General features: G+C 32.4%; 2 protein-coding genes across 4 annotated transcripts in view; one reads left to right on the top strand and one right to left on the bottom strand.

The window, feature by feature from the left end:
- The window catches only part of LOC111034102 (peroxidase-like), a 44,553-nt gene extending 30,479 nt beyond the window's left edge, over positions 1-14,074 (top strand). The window contains exons 5-13 of the mRNA XM_022315136.1: positions 6,384-6,565; positions 7,344-7,542; positions 8,616-8,813; positions 10,180-10,327; positions 10,401-10,560; positions 11,265-11,435; positions 11,506-11,704; positions 12,242-12,347; positions 13,188-14,074. Coding sequence (XP_022170828.1) covers positions 6,384-6,565; positions 7,344-7,542; positions 8,616-8,813; positions 10,180-10,327; positions 10,401-10,560; positions 11,265-11,435; positions 11,506-11,704; positions 12,242-12,347; positions 13,188-13,257 — 1,433 coding nt within the window. The 3' untranslated portion in view covers positions 13,258-14,074. The remainder of the gene's footprint in view (positions 1-6,383; positions 6,566-7,343; positions 7,543-8,615; positions 8,814-10,179; positions 10,328-10,400; positions 10,561-11,264; positions 11,436-11,505; positions 11,705-12,241; positions 12,348-13,187) is intronic.
- LOC111034104 (4-hydroxy-2-oxoglutarate aldolase, mitochondrial-like) lies at positions 13,731-21,612 on the bottom strand. 3 transcript variants are annotated; one of them, XM_022315137.1, is made up of 7 exons: positions 21,216-21,612; positions 18,012-18,140; positions 17,444-17,541; positions 15,575-15,733; positions 15,395-15,491; positions 15,167-15,300; positions 13,731-14,269 (listed from the first exon to the last, which is right to left on the bottom strand). In XM_022315137.1, exons 1-7 carry the CDS (start codon positions 21,415-21,417, stop codon positions 14,120-14,122), a joined length of 969 nt encoding a protein of 322 aa, XP_022170829.1. In that variant the 5' UTR covers positions 21,418-21,612; the 3' UTR covers positions 13,731-14,119. The 3 variants fall into 3 exon arrangements, with proteins under 3 accessions (XP_022170829.1, XP_022170831.1, XP_022170830.1); XM_022315139.1 differs by lacking the exon at positions 21,216-21,612 and adding an exon at positions 19,190-19,316; XM_022315138.1 differs by lacking the exon at positions 21,216-21,612 and adding an exon at positions 18,630-18,702.
- Positions 21,613-22,055: the final 443 nt, after the last annotated feature.

Genomic DNA, 22,055 nt, shown 5'->3' with positions numbered 1-22,055 from the left:
TATAATATTTGGACCTTCTTTTCTTAGTATTTGGCATATTTTGGTTGTACTACTTACATTAATTAAAAAGCTTTATGGAACGATTTGATTTAATCACAAAGTGCATGTTAAATTTATTACAAAGATTGAAATGATACACTGCAATTATGCAGAAGCACGAATCCCAGAATACTTACAGATAATAATATGCTCTAAGGTACAATATACAATATTTTATTATCTCTATATAGTCGGTATTTTAGAAACTCGACAAAACGATTACAATATTTTCAACGGAAATGACAGTGTTCTTTTTCCATAATGACAGTGGTGGCTATAGTGGATTTTCATTTTATTTCATACTTTCAACTCCTCAATGAATAGACGGAAAAATCTCAGTAAACGTTAAAAATATAATATTATGTCTGATAAAATTGAAAAAAGTCTTTTCGCCATTATGTGAAGCACTTTACTTCTCTTTCGTGCCATAACTCTACTTCTCGTGATGATAAGTATTATAATCTCAACAATTTAACATTTTTCAAGAGGTTAAATAGTGATTTTCATACAATCTTAATTACATCATTCTTATCATTTAAGTACCTAAGATATTTTTAACTGAATTATATCCGATCAAAATAAACAAGTTAAGTACACCTATATGTAATATGTATTTATTTCCACATCATAAACGTAAAAAAAGTTATTAAAAACGCATTAGAATGGAATTTCTTTCATTCAATATTATACAAAAACAGTTGTTAAAATCTAATCAATATTATGCACTTGATTTCAATAAGTACTTCCGAACCTATTGAATCTAATGCGGCTTTGTCAGATTTCACATCATATTATTTTTTCAATCAACTACTCACGACGCACTAATTATAAAAAAACTTAATTTATTTATAATGCCTACCTATAAAGGTTCTCTTTGAAATTCATTTCGATTTGTATGGATTATAAATTATTAAATAATGGGCCTTTACTATTAATATTTTATAAAGGCGTTGCCTACATTTTGATCCACGACAACTTGTAAAATAATAAAGATAGTGTCTTCTAACGTTTGCTGCAGAAATGAAGTGCTAATCGTACCTGCTGCAGGTGGTGTTAATAATTTAACAATGTTTATCGTTACCTCAAGAATAAACATTTAGCCTGTTCCGAGTTGTTAACACTATAATATTAACTAACATTATTGTCTTACTCGGTTTGTACTCGACTGTTGTCTACGACGTTAATCGTCGTTGAATTAATAATTTGATTAACGTTTTGTACGACATGTTTCGCATTTATTACGACTGTAAATATATCATACCAATATAACATTATGTGATATTCTAGAACTGTGTACCTATATACGTATATTAATTAATAACCGCATTACAGGTAGGCGTTTAATCGGATTACGTCATTAGTTACTGTCCAGTGGCTTTCGCCCGGTCCGTGGCTTATACAACGACGATTATAATATTATAGTAGGTGTATATCAATATCGAATTTAATTCATTACATTTTAATAATATTATAACAATATGTGCGATGACGGTCGTTTAGAAACGGGATTTAGTAACAGTAGTTTTTTTTCTCGAATATATTATTCGATATGATATCGTTCAGCCCTCCGGCGAGTCGTTTTCGGTTGCCACCCCGCAGCCTGTATAGTTACGGATTCGCAGACACGTAATAATAATAATTAATATTATATTATTATCGAACATAACTGCACTATCGAATCTGCGAATATTAGAAAACATGTGCACAATAGTAATAATATTAGGCTTTGAGTATAGATAAAAACTCAATGGCAATAGGCAATATAATGTTTATTGCCACGTATGTGCATTACACGACTTCATAATTTTATTGTTTAATGTTAATTAAGCATGTAGGTAGCTGTAGACGATTCGAATAAGGTACGCCAACCGGCTGCGACCAACTGCCAACCTGGAGAACAATATAGTAATATTGTCGTTGTTCTATAGCTACCTATCGTAGAGTCACGTAAATTATCACCTTTATCCGTAAATATCTCCCCGAACACAGCCTTAATGACAATATTTTATTCTCCAATAATCAACAATTCGACATTATAAAAACATCGTACAATTATTGTTATTTTATTAACGCGATGATGATTACCATTCTTACGATGATAAACTTTTTATCGCATCTCTTTAGTGTGTCGTTGCGTTCAACTAAGACTGATGGTCATTGGTCAAAGTGTTATCACTTGCACGATGCATACGGTACTAATGTACTATTGGTACCTTGCACGGCGTCGTTCGATTGCGCAGCGTTTCAACCTGTTGTACCTTTTCAGTGTTTCGATTGCGTCCGCAAGTCAGATAGGCAAACGATTTTTTTCCTACCTTTTCTGTGTTTCAATTGCGTCCTATTGTACGATAGAAGGTAAGCTTTAAGTACGCATATTTATTTGGCCCATATGACGGTGTGCGATTTGGTTGTCACTAGATGAGCTTACGAAAATTGTATCTCATGACCAGTTAGTACTCTTATTGATTAATATATTTTGCACGTATACATTTTGACTGATTTGTGTTTATTTTTGTATTATTTTTTGAATATCACTGACAAAATAATCACAAATATTACGAATAATCTATCAGACGCAATTGGAACCTAAAATTAGTCGAAAAAAATAATATAACTATCCTACTTGTAACACTGGAATGGTAGAAGAGGTTTAATCGGGAGGTGTATTTAACGCTTACCTTACTATACGATAGGACGCAGTCGGAACACAGAAAAGGTAGAAAAAAAAAATCATTTACCTGTGTCTGAGACACAACCGACGGTCTTCGACCTTGCAGACTACAGTAAGTTGTGGACACAATATTATAATAGTCTATGGACATACTGTTTCCTATATATATTATGCGTTTGATGGGTTGTCATTACGATAAGCCGCGTGATTCGAATTCAAGGGTTAATATACTGCCAACATCGTACTAATGAGTGTGTATACGTATAAAAAATATCTCATCGCGGTTTTGAATTTATTAATTTTCACGCGACCGTTCATTCCAACTGACGACGAGAAAGAGTATAACGAGATGACTCGGGATGAGCTTGGGGGGGGGGGGAGAAAAACATAACAAATATTTTCTAATATTTCCACTGGATTTCAGTAAATAGGCATTGTTATTATTGCTATCGCCGTCAATGACGACGTCCGAATAAACTAAGCCCATTCTAAGTACGACCAGCAGCGATTGAACAACAGTGATATTTATTACGTAACTATATAACCGTTCGTTTGCGCATGTACCTACACGAGCACAACTGCAATGGTACCCATAATATTTTAATATATATTGTTATAATTATCGTCTCGCTCGTGATCGTTTTCGCTAACGAAGCGATGTCGTTTTCACCTATTGTCGTACACAATACAATATATTGTATATTATTAAAAACGACTGTCGGACACTCTCGGACGGCGTAGAAATTATAATAAAAAATATGACATACGATATAATCATTATATTATTATTGTTTACCTCTGCGGTGAAAAGCACGAAACGTTCCGAAGTATAAGTCGTAACTAACGAGTAGTCCATTATACAGACGCATAATATGCCCTATAATGATTAATATAATAATAATAAAAATATTTCATTGGCATAGCCACCGCCGCCGCCGTCTTACATTACACGCCGAATGTGCGTTTTCTCTCTCGATAGTATTATATACATGTATAGGGTCCCCCTCTCGCCTTATCCGGCACCCATTGCGACGCGGGTCGGCTCTGTATTGACTTTGAAAATCGCTCGTGTGTAGGCGCTCGATGGGAACGCGTTATATAATGTGTATAATAATAATAATAATAATAATACGAGTGAGCTCGGAAAACGCCCATCGTTTTGTGCCGAGTCACACGGCCGGAAACGGCGAATCAGTCCCGGTTGACGGACTCATCACGCCGCTGTATACGTCTTGTCAGAAATAGAAATCCGCTATCGCCCATCGCGTTCGGCGAATGTCGTGAACAGTCGGATATGAAATAAGCATCATGTTCGGTTTTTCCGACCCGTACGGGGCACAGACCACGTGATCCTAGGATATTTTTGAGAGCCCAAAAATGCACGAACTCGACCTTCGATGCAGTTATGTGCAGTTATCGACAATTATTACTATTATTATTATTAATTATTACGAGCCGCGATAACATGTTATTATGTTCTCCTGCGGGATGGTTGTGAGTGAGTTCCTCACCGTTGTATATGTGCAACACCGGATGTGTGTCGACACGGACGCGTTTCGATAATTGTTGCATTTACAAAATATTTTATTTTCGTCTATAACGTCGTGTGATTGATTATGATTGACCACGTTATATACCGTGATTTATGATTTCACGTACCTAAGTCAAAAGATATGCGATTGTGTTGCATTGAATGTTAACAGTTTTCAGTGGGTAATTGTTTTCGATTTGCTGGTATTCTCGTTAAAAAGTAAATGCGTGGATTTTATTTTATGTAACTAAAATTCAGCTTAATTAATTTGCCTAACTATAATTTTGCAGACGATGTATTTTTTCGTCGGAACCTGTTTTGCGAGTAGGACACTAGAACAATATAAAATAATAATATAGTATGGGTACGTCTTCGCGCGTCTGTTGTACGTCGACAATTATAATATACGGTGACCTTCCCGTTTACCCGTTATATTGTTACAATTGCTTTTGTACTTTCAGGACTAGATAATGTGGTTGTATTGAGTACATACTAAATAGTAGATTATCAATTATAATATTACGTAAATATAAAAAAAATCCTAAACATGGCCGGCCGAGTTTTCGTATAAAATGTATGTATAATTTATAAATGGAAGAAAACTTCAAGGCGCACTCTTCGGGCAGCAGACGTTCATAATTATTGAAACGCATACAATTAGGCAAATCGCAGAGGTTGCGAATAAAAATTCCATATATCTATGCGTTTTCTGATGAAGTACCTGTGACCTGTCTAAAACGATTAGTGAAAAAGTGAAAACCACTCAGTGCCTTGATGGCAATAACTATGTGCAGTTAACGTTTCTTCTTTGACTTAAAATAACTGACTTATCTACCGCATACTCGACGATTCACGCGAGTCATTCGAAGATTCTAAGTGCATTATCGTGTAACTTATTGTTGACATGGCTGAAAAAAAAATAATAATGACTTATTATTGTTTATTTAGGAAATAATTTAATGGCATTTGCTAAACACCAAGTGGAATCTAATTATAAGTAGGTATTTACAAACACTTAAAAATGTAGTTAATTCGATATTATATTACCTACATATTAAATAGTCTGTTGAATTTGTTAAATATTATAAAATATACATGCCGCAATAAAATAAATAATAATAAAAATTACATAAAAAATGTCAAAATAAACATTTAACACTACACATTAAATATTGAGGATCAATTTTTATTATTCTGAACTTTTGATGGACGAGCATTTTTTATTTGAAAATCTTTTATGCTGCTATTTTACATTTTTTTCATTTTATCCTCGGAGTCATCGAAACCTCTAAAAATTATTGTACCCGGTCTACCATTTGATGTTTTTTATTTCCTAATACTTAAGTATCCACCATCTATTTATACAGCGTGATTCTCGATTATTGATAATAAGCTAAATATAACGAGTAAATAAAGAGAACATTAATGAATGTTAATTTTTTTATATATTTCCTTTAATGTGTCATTAATCATGCTTTTAATTTATTTTTAAATTAACTGAACAAATTTCTGACTAGTCAACTATAATGAAATCGATATTATTTAAAATAACAAAAATTATTGATCGCTTTTCGCTGTACAATATTTTTTTCTTAATATAGAAACATTTTGTATTACGTTGTAAATACAAGTTGTGAATATAAGAATGTAATAATTGTTGCTGGTCATATACGTAGTAGTCACGAAATGTTCCCTTCCTGTTATTGTTGATTTGGAAAGTTAAAAATCAAAATAGATAAATTATAATTCATGTCACTATACAATATATCCAGTGTACACAATATTGCGTGCCTCGAGGGTTATTTTTTTCGGAATCAGACACTCTTTTCCATATCCAATAAGAAATTATTATAATACCATCAAGCGCGGATATTATAATGTAGGTACCTACCTGTATAAGTTTTCAGGAACGAGGTAAAATCGAACATTATCTTAATCCATAGACCACATTATATATTGATGTGTAATAAGTTATTGATATTGCCATTGTTAAACCATATTTACAAGTTTTTCCATAGTGGTTAACCGTTGTCTCGCCAAAACTTATTTTAAAAAAAGAAAACTTTTTAATCATTTTTCGTAAGAAATTATCCGAAACAGTTGTATTTTTTAACTAACAATATGTCGTGTTTTATTTTTCAGCTCCCGATTGCTGTGCCAGCAACGGTAAACTGTTGCCCATCGAAACTCTACATCCCAATTGTTTCCCCATCCCCGTACCAGCCAATGATCATTTCTATTCCAGGTTCGGTACTGCGTGTCTACCGGCCAAGAGAACTGTATCATCGGACGATTTTGGGTGCACCTTAAAACCACAACAAAAGGTTTGTTGTTAATTATTTTATTCATATATTTTCTGTAATACTTAGACCCCTTAAGACTCTTAGATTTACCCCATGTTAAGTATATATTGTTAAAAGTAAAACCGTTTTAGATGTATCATTCATTATAATATCGTTTCTAGAAAATATTTTCGACTTCACATCTGTATGAATGTATACAAGGTTAAGTTAATAATAGTAACTATTGTGTAAACCGACTCAAAGGTGATAGAAATTCGATAAAATTATAAGAATTGTTAAAGAATTGTTAATTAAATTTGATTATTTAACGACAATCGAATATATAAACGGAGTGATATTAAATTATTCTGTATATTTTTCGAACTTTAATTATATTTATTTGATGTCGAGTTTTGTTCCTTTTCAACAGTCAGTTAACGTTTTGTGCGAACTTGTACAAGTTATTTAATTTATTTTGTAATCAATTATTGTTATAGCAATTATTTCAATCGAGGGATTGTAAAAATTGAATTCTATAGGTACTACTGTTTGATACTCAATTTTGAATTTGTATACGTTTTGATCACGCATAATAATTATTTATATTATGACGTAAAGGCAAAAAGCAAGAGTGGGTAGGTTATTTAATTTAAAAAATACTACACAAGAACGGTATTTTGGAGGACACGAATTTGACTATATTATAATAATATATGAGTAGTGCGTACGCTTTACAGTTCACGGAAAATCGCGCGCGTGGAAAGCAGTCCTCAATCAATGATAGATCGATTAATAATGATTTTTTAAAAACCATCCTTAGGTGATAGCGACGACCCATTTCCTGGATGCTTCACTCGTATATGGTGCAACGGGTCAGACGGCCGGAAACCTTAGGTCGTTCAGGGGGGGCAGGATGAGGGCCCAGATCACAAGAGACGGCCGAATGTTCATGCCAAATGTCAACACACCCACGCAATCCTGTAACGTTGCCACAAACACAGAAGTCTGTTACAGAGCAGGTAAGAAAGATCTATTAAAAAAAAAAAATCATCTGAAAAATGCAATTGGTTATTGAAACTTTTAATCGATTTTTCCACTCGAGAAGACTGAACTCGATTGAAACGATTATACAACTGCATTTTATATGATAATATATTCATATTTTATTTGCCCCATTGTAATAATGTGTTGCGGCGACTGTAGGGTGTATGTAAAACAAAATAATATGATCTTTTATATTTCCCATTAATATAATAATATTGTGGTCGTGTGTTAGTCTGGTCGAGTAATCGGGTCAAGTCTTACAGAAGCAGCTACGGTGTAGTGATGGCATCTTATTTGTTTATGTTGTTCGTAGGCAATTTGTAACCAATTAAAAATGACATAAATTCACACAGACGATATAAACACAATAGTTAAATCCCACACACAAGGTGGTTAAGTTTAAACGGCTGGATTACAACGTGTAGATACCTCGTGTATTTTTCATACGTTTTGTGAATTTAATTTTCCTTATCCTTAAACCACGACGGTAAAATAAAGTTACGTCGCAATATTACAGCATGTGCAACAAACTATATAGCTATCGATATGTCACGATCTCATCGAAGTCTCAAAATCTTCTTTACTTTTATGTTTTGAATTTGATCGTGGAGAAAATGTTTTTTCGTAGAGTACTTTGGTATATGGGAAAAGTATTACGATACGTCTTCTTTTTGTATTTGAATACAATTATTCGAATACGCATTTGAAATGCAGATTATTCTGACACGAGTGTTCTGAATATGTTTTCATGTTTTTTATTCGTGTGAAAAATACTTAAATCTCGAGCAGGATAATAAATTACAATACAATATTATTGCGATTAATTAAAATTAATGTTGAGTGAAAAAAAAAAACTCGTATCTGCAAAAATAATCCACCAAACAAAACTCTGTTCTTAATACCTATCGTACACCACGAGTCACACGTCGGAGGGCGAGTATCGTTAATAATAATTTCGGAGGCACACGGCAAGTGTCATCAGTGCCTAAAATAGGGATATAGTGTTTTATGATTTTTTTATGATTTTTTTCGTTTCTGTCTCGATTAGGCGACGGACGAGTAAATCAACATCCCGACATGGCCGTGTCGCAAGTGGCCCTTTTGCGGTTGCACAACTTCTTGGCGACAGAGTTTGCGCAGCTCAACCCGCAATGGACCGACGAGATACTGTACCAGGAAGCCAGGAAGTTCGTTATCGCCATCATCCAGCACATCACGTACAACGAGTTCCTGCCAATTTTATTAGGTAATTTAACTAGTAATTTCACAAACTATATACCAATGTCGCCGTTTGGACGGCGCCTCGTTTACTGCTGCAGTGACAAAACAATATTATCCAAAATTAAATTACAATGTACTATATTATAATAATACGCTTACGTTCAATTGCATTTTTTTCTTAAAATTTGCATAATTTAATTTAAAAATTCAAGTTTAATAGGTAGTAATATAGGTAGTATATAATATAAATACACACTATACAGATAATATACAGTTTCAAATACTGTTTATTATAATTATATGACTAAGATAAATTATACCCCAACGTCTTACCATCTATACCTATAAAGACACTACCTACAAGTGAACATAATGTATAGTTTCAGTTCATTACTCGTTCTTATATACATCTATACAATGTTGTATGCAAGAGCGAAAAATAAAAGAACAACGAGCTATTAACATTATAATAAACACTTAAGATTACATAAATTGTATTGGTTACTATATACGTACGATGTGATAATATGGAAATCGATGACTAATAATAATCATCTTAATAATAGTAATAATAGCAACAATTACCGACGATAATAATAATAATAATAATAATATTGTGTTACTCGTTTATTATAAATAGTACTATGTACAAATTAAACTTTTAATAACTTCCCTACTGGTGACTTTTCATTTTAATATCATACTATTGGTTAGAAACCAATACATAGATAGGTAATGAATAAAATTAAATCGTCTTTGGCATTATTACATAGTAGACAATACATTTGTTCGATGTCAGTATGAATACAATAAACCAATGAGACGTGTTAATAAATATTTTCATTATAACGTATTTAGATTGCATAAATACTGAAAATATATATAACAATAAATTCATAACTAAATTAATTAAATTAAATTCAAGCAGAATTCAAAATTATATATTTATTCAAAACTTTTCTTGTCAAATAGTTCATGCAACAAATACATATTTATCATATTGTATCCCTAAAATACCAAAATGTTAAGATTTAAATCCTTCGACATAAGGCGGAACATATAACTTTTTTGAATAGGTACACGTGTAACTAAATATAATAGTTCAAACCTGATATTAAATATTGATCCTTTCTTTATTACAAGTTTTCACCACACGATATTATGTTTTATATTTAAAAAATATATCATAATACTCTATACCCTATGCATAATATACATAATATATAGTTGTATAACAATTTAAACATTATTCGATAATTATCATAAACGGTATGTATTATAACTTAATATTATGGAAACATAAAAAACAAAAAAAATTATGAAAATATTAATAACTGCATCAAATTAGTCGTTTTTCACCTTGTGGCTAATAATAGTCGTGTTATTTATAGGTGAAAATTATGTTCGTGAAAATGGTATATCCACTCTGAAACAAGGTTATAGTAATTTGTACAATTCAAACATTAATCCGTCCACACTGGCTAGCTTTGCCGGTGGAGCATTTAGATCGTTGCACAGCCTGGTGCCATCAGTTTTTAAGTGAGTGAAATAAATTACTCGAATACAAAAGAGCAGAGTACCTAATTGTTCTTTTTTTCTTTCAATTGTTCAGCTTGGTGAATGAAGACCGCGAAAACGGTGGCGCACCAACACGTTTCAGTGAATGGATGAACAAGCCTGGTATCATACAAAGACCGGGTAACTACGATATGTTCCTGAGAGGTATAGCGACACAACCTCAACAAGCACAAGACATATTTTTCAGTGAAGAAGTGAGTACTTGCCAAAATGGCGTTGTGATTTATTACTTTTTTTCGTCTGGGCTGTTCGTGAAATAAAGGATATAAGTATTCCAACTTGTACCGAAAATACCACACAAAAGTCGACGTTCAGTCGAGTCGGAATCGATTAATAAATTATGTATTTAATTAATAGCTTATCAGCTATCGTGCTCATTACTATATTAAACTATTCCTGTAGAGTGTAGGGTGGTATGCATGATTATATGCGTGTTATAAAAAATCATTACATTTCTTTTGTTAAATTAAAAACGTAGTCGATTAACACGGAGAAAATATTTAATGATATACGGAACACATTTGGGGGGACCGATTTTACCTAACTTATTATTATCGATGAGCCTGGATTCTTAATTCTTTTGTATATTTTCTTCCTTGATATTAATGCAGTATTATGGGAATAAAAATGAAGACGATCATTAAACACAGATTTATATACCAAATTAAGATAATCAACATTGTAATTTTGTTTACGATTTAATTCAATTATTATGAATTATAATATATTTTCGTCGAGAACATTTTATATAATTACGGTTAATAATTTTGTTTACGACAAATTTAAATACTCTCAATAATTGAATAATCTAATCGTCGGTCGAAAATAAATATTTTGATAATATTAAAATAATACTTATTGTTTAACTCAATATTAAAACAACGGCTTTTTTCCTTAGATTACCGATTTGCTGTTCAGAGCTAATGGACCTCTGGGCCAGGATTTGGTGGCGAAAGACATTCAACGCGGTCGGGACATGGGAATACCTTCTTATAATCACTTTAGGACGCTATGCGGATTACCGAAGGCTACGACTTTCGATGATATCAGAGACGTCATGGACGAAGAGGTAATTTTCTCGACGATAATTAATCAAGGACTGTTATGACCGCGGAAACTTGAAATTATTTAATTTTCAGAGAATTGAACGATTAGTTAAAATCTATCCAACAGTCGACGACATCGATTACCTGGTCGGCGGTATGCTCGAAAGAATTATTCCGGGAACGCTAACCACTCCTTCCTTCAGATGCGTCCTCGGGGAAGGATTCTTCCGTTACAAAGCAGGCGATCGATTCTTTTATGAGTACGATATATCGCCCGGAGCATTTTCACCGGGTAAGCATTAAACTTTTTCACCGAGTATTGTTGCAGCTGTCAAGTTATAGTATATTATATACTGCAGGGTCATCACTTAGATTAATTTTTGTCGCTCATTTATATTTTAGTGTACCTACTACTAAATATTATATGTATTAAAATTAAACTTTTTTGAATTTTCAAGACGCACAATCAAAGACCATATTATTAAAATACAAGTAATAACAAGTCCAGAAAAATGTTTAGTAGATTTTAAAATTCTAATAAATAATTATTGATTGCTACAATGATTTTAAAATAACCCCCATAGCCCCAATACATTCTTCTGAACGAATATTATTCAGAGTATTTTAAAATTACCGAGAATATTTTTGAGAAAAATTAAAAATAAATGTATAGTTAAAGGAACATCTTAGGAGTGTAGAATATGGTCAATGTATAGAACCTGATAGCATTTTGTGCATTTAATTATTTACTATCATGCTTGCACGTCCCCCTCCACCGAAACGCGTATCTTTGACGACATAGTTTTAAACGTTATTGTTACGGTTTCAGATCAACTGTCCGTCATCAGGAGGTTCTCGTTGTCCACTCTCATATGTTTGACCGGCGATAACATACAGACGATGCAGAGAAACGCATTCCTGCAAATCAACCCCGGGTAAGTTATTATATTGAAATGATATCTTATACATTTTATTATGCGTAAAAATAAAATATATAATAATATCAGTAATTTGCACCATCGCACAGGCAATCAAACATTTAATTTTCAATATGCGACAAAATAAAAATATGTAACTTGCTCCCACGTGTAAATATGATTTATGAAATTGTAATTTGCGCCAAAATAATTAAAATCAATACATGCACCTATACTTAGTCTGCTGCTAGAAAATCCCATTTGCGACAGAGGCGTAAGTTTGTATAGCAATGCTCATATACCTACAGGCGTCGGTGTGTCTGAAATAATATGTGAAAATAGGCTGAGGACATGTCACGTTCCATATTATTCAACCGTTATTTCTAAACTTCCAGGATACCACGATGGAATGGAATTTAATATCTAAAGTACCACCTATTTACCCGAAAGTGGCAAATTTATTTGACTCTCGACAGTTTCATACGATATTAGTTGTTACTATTGTTACTGTCGGTTCTTGGACAAAAATATTACACACTTGTTGGTACCTAATACCCGGTAGACAGTTGGTTGAACTCTCAGACACCGCGCTTGGCATCGATTTTAATTTTGCTGTGCATATTATTACAATCTCAGATAGATACCTCCCATCTGTGTGTGGTGCAAATTAAAATTAAGTTTAACCAATTTCGGCCAGTCACTTTGGATCAATTTTTGTGCAAATTACACCGCACAACTTTTATAATATCTCATACTGCTATATTATAATACTGATATTATCAGTAATGACGAAATATGTTTTACATTTTTAATCGTTCTTTATACGTTTATTTTCATTCCGTTTTATTTCCGACACAGGAACGCGTTGGTCCCGTGCAGACAGATCTTGACGGAACTTGATTTGGCTCCGTGGAGATTCCAAAGTTAACCTCGTTTAAGCCAGCGTTAACAATCTTGGAGAAAGAGGAGAAAAAATCGACGTTGCGTTTGTGATATATTGTGTGTATAATAGTACCAGAAATTAGTCTTAAGTAATCAATGTTTAAATATTTTTATGTTTAGTCGGATAAGTTTAAATTATTATTATATACATCGTTACCAAGATTTTAAACACAAATCGTCCGAAAGTCAGAAACTGTATAAACGAAAACAGAATTGATTAGTGCCAATGTTTTTTTTTTTTTTATTATTATTTTTATAATGTTAGGCTGTTTTTATTCAGAAACGAGTAAAAATCCATATTACTTATCTCACCATTGATTTACTGATCAATTGATTGTAGTAATGTTATTGTTTTTATCGTATACTCTTTAACTTACCTATTCTTGAATCATTAAAATGTAATGACTCTTGTATACCTTATCCTTTATACAATGAAGTGTGTTGAAAATATTATTATCCAGACTCTTAAACGTGCCATGGCAAAAAATATCGAAAAAAATAATAAATATTTTTAAGCATAATGTAAACATCTACACTTTTTAAAACGGTGAGCTGACATTTTATAATGATTTTTATTCACGGTTTCCTTTACTCCGTTAGTGAAATTATTTTGAATGCTTCTTATGAATATAATAATATGTGTTTATTCCTAAAATATTAGTTTTGTATTTAATTTATTTAGAAAAATGTATATTTACGTCGCATCGTAAGTTGACGTGTCGATATAATTATCTTATATTAATTGTATGTACTTGTATAAAATAATGTATTGACTTTTGTTTGTAATAAAAAGATATATGATATATGATTCTGTATAAATCGTTCGGGTTTTTTTTTCTTTCCTTTCATCACAAAAATCCATCTTTTTCCAACGTCCGTTTGATTTTTGCAACTTTCTCGGCGCTGATCGGCGGTAACGGAGATCGACACAAACCTCCCTTGTAGCCCAACAGTTCCATCGCAGCTTTCAGACCAGCCGGTCCACATTCTTGCATCAGCTGCAAAAAAAACCAGTTAAAAACAAGTATCTCGTCAGTGTAATATGATTATTCCGGTCGATATCAATAAACCTATCGATCGCAATATATCTGAACTGTTTAGTAAATATCTAGCTTATGTAGGTATATTGTACATTATTGTGGTAGTGATATAATATAGTGGTAGAAATGTAAACATTTTATTTTATGTTTAATAATGTCTATCATTGTCACATCATATGTGTACATGTTATTTACGTCCAGTAAACACAATACACATTATATTTACCTAATCTATTTTTAAATTGATATCTTCTGCACGGCTGTTGCTCGACGTAGCAGAATAATATATTTGGTCGGTGTTATACAAAATAATGGATTGGATTTCTATGTTATTACTCATCAAATAATGCATATTATAAAATTAAATAATATTTTCCATTACTGTGCACTCTCTTGAACGAACCGATATGAAGAAAATAGAGGAAATTTGAGACAGAATGCATCTAATAATTGTTATTTAAAAATTTACCTATACGCAGTAACTTCTAAAACGTTATCTGTGCGAATATACGAGAATAATAATATATACGTTTTTGATTGACTTAATAACAAAACACCTCTTATTAATTATTATTATATAGTTGCAAAGACGTGAAATTGTACTATTGCAATATTTGGGTCAACATCGCAGACCGTTGTTTCTCGGCCAAAAAACATTCGAAACGTAAACTGAAAATCGCCAACCAACCGAGCCGCCCACAGATCGTGCACAGACATGTCTTCGATCGAATCATATCATAATAATTAAATCATATTATTAAACGTCATATCCATTGTACGCTCGTTTAATCACTTTATGATATAGTAATATTATTTTGTATTTTAATGAATAGTAATCAGTGTCGAACGACTCACCAACAAATCGATATTTACGAGTTTCCTCTGCAATTCCAAAGCCTCCTGCCACCGACCCTCCACCGCCAGTTGGTGCATCTTGCACAAAGGTTCGCCAAGTACGGCGGCCAGGCCGTTTATTCCGCCCGAGCATCCTTGAAGTAAACAAATTGAAAAAAATCGAAGTTAACGGAGTTAATAGTTCTCAAAACGATTTTTAAATAACAACGTTAGTCGTGTGCGACTTACCAACGAGCATGGCGGCCAGTAAATAACTCGCCGACCCGGCAGCGATTTGGAATCTCTGGTCTCGCGTTTCGTTGACCAGCGCTGCGAGTTTTCCCATCTGCTCGGGAAACAAAAAACAAAAGGTAAAGTCGTTTTAGATTATCATTTCCATTTTTTATTCAAACGCCGAAGGCGGCTTACGTCCTTATCCTTAACGCCGACAATGTTCGGGTGTAAGGACATTTTCTTCAGTATTTCTACACTGAGGTCGATGCCGGTCACGGGCACCATGTTGTACACTATGACCGGCGCTGGACACGAGTCGGCCACCGACACGAAATGCTCGTACAACGAGTCCTCCTGAAAAGTTTTGTATTATAATGATAGATCTCGGTAAAGACACTCAGCAAAAATCGAACATTGTGCATTTTGGTTGCTACAAATACGAGCTGAGAATATTCTATCATGTAAAAAGATAATATTTTTTCCTTCAAAGTTGTCTTTTTTTTTTCAATTAAATCTCAGCAACATAGGCCATTTTGCTGTTATATTTAGTACCTAGGTTTCAACTGTGGCAAGGGTATGGTTGGTTAGAACACTTGTGTGTACCTTTATGTGGTGAGGCTTTGTCACTAGAACGCGGATGGTCACCCATCCGATGCTTCAATCAGAACACGTTTTTATGTGAAAGTGAAAGTCACCAACAATTCACCCAGAAGATAATCTCTTAAAATTGTTTATTATTAATCTTCTATTAATAACCATCGACGGAGGGTAGAAGAGCATTTTTGGTTTGCAGCATCGAACTCGATTTAATCGAAATGGGACATTTTACAGTGGTCGAAAAATCGTGTATAAACTCAAATAACTTTAAATTCAAAATAATAGTAGGTACCTATATGTTATAATTATTGGTATTATTGGATTTTACTTATTTATTTTATCTATATTTTCTAAAATTATGAATTTGACGAAATATACTATGAATGTATTATAATGTTTAACCATTATTATAATTATAATTTTTAAATTATGAATATTTGTCTAAAAAATGTATTGCTATTGTTATATTTTTTAAAAATATGAATATGACTAAAATATTTAATGGTCACAGGGTGAATTCAATGTTATTTGAGCTTATACACAATTTTTCCACCCCGGCGAAATGTCCCTACAGTGAAACGACCACGGCGAATTGTCCTAGATCCCGATATTATGGTGTATCTATGTGTACGCATATAATATACAATTGCTGATTTTAAATTTTAATGTATTATATGACATTTATATTGAAACGTATAAATACTCTTCCGTGACATTTTATGATGTTGTGACGGAAGGATAAAAATGATCACGACTGAGTTGTAATTATCTTATTGTTGATTAATATTCTAAATAATATATTATACTTACTATTATCATTATTATTTATTTTTTTAATAAACACGTAGGTACCTGCTCGCATACAGGATGTTTCGTCGTGTTTGTCCTCGTCCGCCCTCCCACTCACTATCTATTATAATATGCTATGCGCACATGTCTATCCCGCTGCACGTGGATTCTGCCTAAATCCACTGTGCCATACATTATACATGGACAGTGTCCATTGGACACATTATGGAAATTAGGGGTTCTGCGACTTTTAAAATATTTATATTAATCAACTCAACGAAACTGGGGCTCAATCTTTCAAGATTCTCGGTAAGCAAAACTATGAATTTTAATGATCGCAAATCTCTAACGCATGGTGAACACTTCCAAGAATCTGAATATTTAAAAATTTTTAATACAAAAACGTCATGGAAGAAAACAACGACGGCGAAACACCCTGTATACGGGTTCAGTTAAAATTTTTTTCCATTCAACACTGAACCTTTTCAATTGCTGGTCGTTCTGAGCGGTATTTTAATTTAGGGATGTATTTTTTTTTTTTTTAATCATCTCTTTAATCAAATTAAACATATTAGATGATATATATGATACTAAAAATATTACAAAATATTACAAAATGCTAGAAGAAAAAAAAAATTATAATATTGTATTATACATGGGCATTATAATGTTACGTACCGTCATTCTGGTTTTGAAGTAGAAGGGACTCATCACCAAAACGCCGTCTGCTCCAACTTCAGCCGCGGCTTTACTAAGGTCGCACGTCAATTTAGTTGCTATACAAATACAATCAATTAAACTTTTGAAACTTGATGAAAATTTCATATTATTTATGAATTATTCTTGTATTTTGAATCGTACACGTCTATGATTTTTTTTACAATATTCAAGTAGGTATAGGTATAGGTATAGGTATAAGTATAGGTATATTGGTATATTACAGCCTTTTTTTTTCCTTTTCTCTTTTTACCTAAAAATAAAGTACTACATAATATGTTTGGGAAGCTATACTACGTATCCTCGTCGCACATGTGATTTAAACACGATATTTCCTATAATGCTTTGAAATAAATTAGTCGAATAATATAGTTTATTCTTTCTCAAAAGTTTTGGAATTGATTTCGATTGGATATCATTTACATTTAAGGGCTAAAATCATAATCGCCTGAACTGTGGTATTTTTAGGTTCAACGAGAATCACTATAAGATAATATAATACTATTATTATTATACATTTTCATCTTACATTCACAAGTTGTCCCAGCAATCAGTAATTTGTCTTTTCCGATCATGGATCGAATTTTGGACACCATTTCTAATTTTTCTTCGGCTTTTAAATATGGTCCTTCACCGTTGGATCCACCCACACAGTAACCTGAAAATATAACATTATGAGTAATTGGTTTTTACACTATTGAAACTCAATTCAAATGTTCTATAGGTACAATTTTTTTTCACCCAAATACTGCAAAATATACACAATAAACCCGTTGTTGTTATAGAAAAAATTTTCCATTTTCAATTAATTTTTCAGAGGTTAAGTGAATAGAGTGCTTTTAAAATAATTAATAATTACATTTTAAAACCAACCCAATATGATAATGCATATTATGCATTATTTATTTATTATCAAATAAGTTTTGCAATTTGCTATTGTTGTAAACGAAACTTTAATTTAAACTTTTATCTCTCTTATTGATGGCATAGAATCAAGTTGGACGTACAATAGTACGAAAAGAAAATGGTTTCTGTATAATGATGTACAAGAAAGTTGCTGTATAAAACTAAGTGGGGCTAATCATGAACTACAATTATTTTTCATCTGCAATACTACCTATATCGCGATAATGTTTTTTATACAAACCTAATTTTTGAGAAATTAAATAATGTATTAAGTAATATTTTCTATTACATAATATCATTATTTCTTTTAATCCACCATTTTAGAACACATTGTTTTTGGAACTGGTGACAAATCGCAATTGTATCCTTCGAGCTTCGAATGGGCTACTCATTATTAAATCTAAATTTAATGTAATTCTCACAAAAAAATTGAGTTTTTGATAATATACATTTTTATTATGCTTTTATTCAACAAAGTTGACTATAAAATATGAATATTGTCTACACCCATTATATCACTATTACATAACGCGTAGGCATATATTTTATTTTATAATTCTATGGTTTATGTGTTTGTTCAATGTGTTTTGTTCAATATCTATAGTAAACTCAATAATATTTTACTTTGAAGTACGTTGAAGATAACAAATTGAAATCACAAAGAAAACCATAATATAGTGAAACGTTTAACGTAAATAAACTTAAAACAAATGAGCCTACATACGTGACATTATATTATATTTGTGCGCATTAAGTGCACATTTGTTTTATTGTTGAATTTATTTAAATTCAATTACCTACCCATTTTAACCTGCATTTTACGTATCATATTAAATTACATAATACACTTTCAAAATGTATCAAAACGTTTTACATTTACAATATTTTGCTCTTCACGCCGGCGTCGTAATCGTAACGGAACTAAGTTCTTCACACACGGTAAACGTAATAATAATAATAATAATAATATGGTTGTTACTATTTATTAGTCATATTTAATTGTTTTGACTGAAACAATATTACACTCGTCGTCACTCGAGGACGATTATAATACCCAAGTATAAATGGGCCACTCATATTGTCTAGTAAAATATTAAATAGGCAAACATAAATATAGTTAATTATTAACTAAATGTATTGTTGTAGGTACCTCATTATCTTTCGAATGACAAGAAGACGTAAATGCATAATATAGATATTAATATATTTTTCGAGAATTTTGTATTATTATTTAAATTAAGGCACTAACTTTTTATTTCACACATTAGCTTCGTGTTATGAATCAATTTTATATTTTAAGTATTCGATGTGCTGCATTTAAACTATTAAAATCGGCAAAATTATTTAGATAGGTATATGCCAGTCGCCCACGTGACCTTCAAATATACTTTTTATCTAGTACATACTTAACAAAAATAATATATAACAATAATATTCCTTAATTGTTTTATGTATTATGCGTCTTATAAGAATCGTTATAAGCATTACAAATGTGGGCAAGTGGATACCGCACCGCTGTACAGTAAATGGGTGTTGAGTGAGTCACTTTAATGGATGTGTTGAATCTGAATTAATCGATAAAATACATATGTATACAAAACACAATTCTGAGCCGAAGACAGTCTATATTAATAAGAACGTTTTATAAAACCATTGCTCTTAAAAGAATTTTTATAAACAAAAGCTTTTAGATTTCTTACTTACAGTACGGACTGCTCACGAGAAACCTTCTTTCAATCCTTAGCTATTGGCTATAAAAATTAAAAATTAAATATTTTTTTAACTACAAAATAATTGCAATTTTTTGTAATTTTGATAAATTTTGTCAACAATTGAACTTAAAATTCTCATAAAAACGCGTGCATACGTAACTTTAATATTTTCGAATTCCAATTATAAAAACTTATGAATATAAGGAATCTTGTATTAGATTTTCATGTTGTTTGACCGAGCAAAAATAATTTTATCTACGATAACAATAAAAAAAACTAATAAAAGTCAAAAATTTCTAACGGCAATAAATAAGAAAAGAGTCGAAATACTTTCAAAATTTTACGGATCATATAAAATGCTAACTATAAACGCTCGGTGAAAATAATTATGTATCAACGATTATATTATTTTAAGTTACACCGAAAAAAGAAAATCAAATTCGCCAAACCTTTTTTTCCTCGTTTATCTTTAGTTTTTTTTCTCAAAGTTTGTGGAAACTTCTTAAAATTTCAATTTTCGCCCTCCAAACACACCAACTAGATTTATTTTCCCACCAAAGAAGTTACTGAAGTCAAACATGTAAGCATTATTTCGACTACTTATCGCGTACACAAACACGCCATTGTAGCAGATCGATACATTCATCTATCAGCTCAGAATCTATAACTACAGCGAACAGACATACCAAATCTACATGTGAACAATTTCCAAAAAAAAAGACATCGAATTCGATTTTTGACTGTTACAATTGTCCAACCACGTGCATCGCATATTTTTTTGTTTCGTAAAACCTTCAATCATCTGTGACATTCTATCCGTATCATCGAGTGAGGTGAACGTCATAATAATAATAGTATACAAGTATAATTGTCACGGTGACGATAATACACCCGAAAGGCAGAAGAACGGGAATTTTTTTTTATCTCTACTCTCGGTACCGGTTCATCAAAACTATCGCCACTCACAGCTAATCAGCAACAGCTTTACATGAATGTATCGTTGATAGAGACCGCGAATTTCGAATAATTATTTCGCTCAAATGGTTTTAGATAATACTTTGTCGATAAACAATAAAATGATAACAATATATGTTTATGTATAGTCTGTAGGTCACCTCTGAACGGTATTTTTTCCCATCGTTCGAAATTGTAAGCAAGCGCCCCGTAGTCGACGTCTCCGTTTCTCAGGTACGGAGTGGGTATGGGCACGAACACTCCGCCGAGATCGAAATTCGCCGCCGCGGAAGAGCTGCCGCTGTGCCGCCGCAACGCCGCCGCTGGTCTCACAGCGTTGGATAACTGTCGCAGACCACGCATTTCGGTTTTTTAAAAAATCGTTTTTTATCGCCACTCAGACTGAGAACTCTGCAGCGAACTAAGACTAGGCCTCGGTGTTCGGAATCGGACTCGAGGAATGCTGCTCGGACTATGGCACACTCAGCAGCACAGTGTGGGCGCACTATTAGTCTCGATTGGGCGCATATTATTACGGAGTCGCTGCGATCGCCGTGAAGCCCCAAAGGGTTCTTAATAATAATAATACGATATCACCGAGACGTATCGCGTTCGGTGGTCCGAGACATTTGATCCCGTAGTGACGCAATAATCGTTATATTATAATCGTGTGCTGGTACAACAGGGGTTCTCAAATTATTTTTGTTTTTCGTAAGCAGAAATGCGTAGACAGATAAGTCCCGAGCTTTTTGTCAATAATTATCTGCGATGATATTATTTTATAGATAAGACGACCCCCAGCGGACCAGCATAACAGTTGCCTATACAGTTTGATTTGACTCGGTTATAATATTCAAACATCTTTGAGTTAGAATAGTATCTATCGAGTTGTGCTGTACTGCAGTTCTTGACATTTTTTCGTTAGACTGATATTTTTGATAAATTACTAAACTTTAATTGACGTCATAATGTATATATAAAAAAATTCAATTTTTAAAAAA

Source organism: Myzus persicae, unplaced genomic scaffold (assembly GCF_001856785.1).
Source record: "Myzus persicae strain clone G006 unplaced genomic scaffold, MPER_G0061.0, whole genome shotgun sequence".
Classification (NCBI taxonomy): domain Eukaryota; kingdom Metazoa; phylum Arthropoda; class Insecta; order Hemiptera; family Aphididae; genus Myzus; species Myzus persicae.
This window is presented reverse-complemented; position numbering and strand designations above follow the sequence as displayed.

Excerpts from the sequence above, each read along its gene's own strand:
- LOC111034104 (XM_022315137.1), bottom strand. The coding sequence starts at position 21,417 with ATGCGTGGTCTGCGACAGTTATCCAACGCTGTGAGACCAGCGGCGGCG. Across the intron at positions 18,141-21,215 it reads GGAAAAAATACCGTTCAGAG|GTTACTGTGTGGGTGGATCC; the intron begins GTGACCTACAGA and ends TTATATTTTCAG. Across the intron at positions 15,301-15,394 it reads ACTGGCCGCCATGCTCGTTG|GATGCTCGGGCGGAATAAAC; the intron begins GTAAGTCGCACA and ends GTTTACTTCAAG.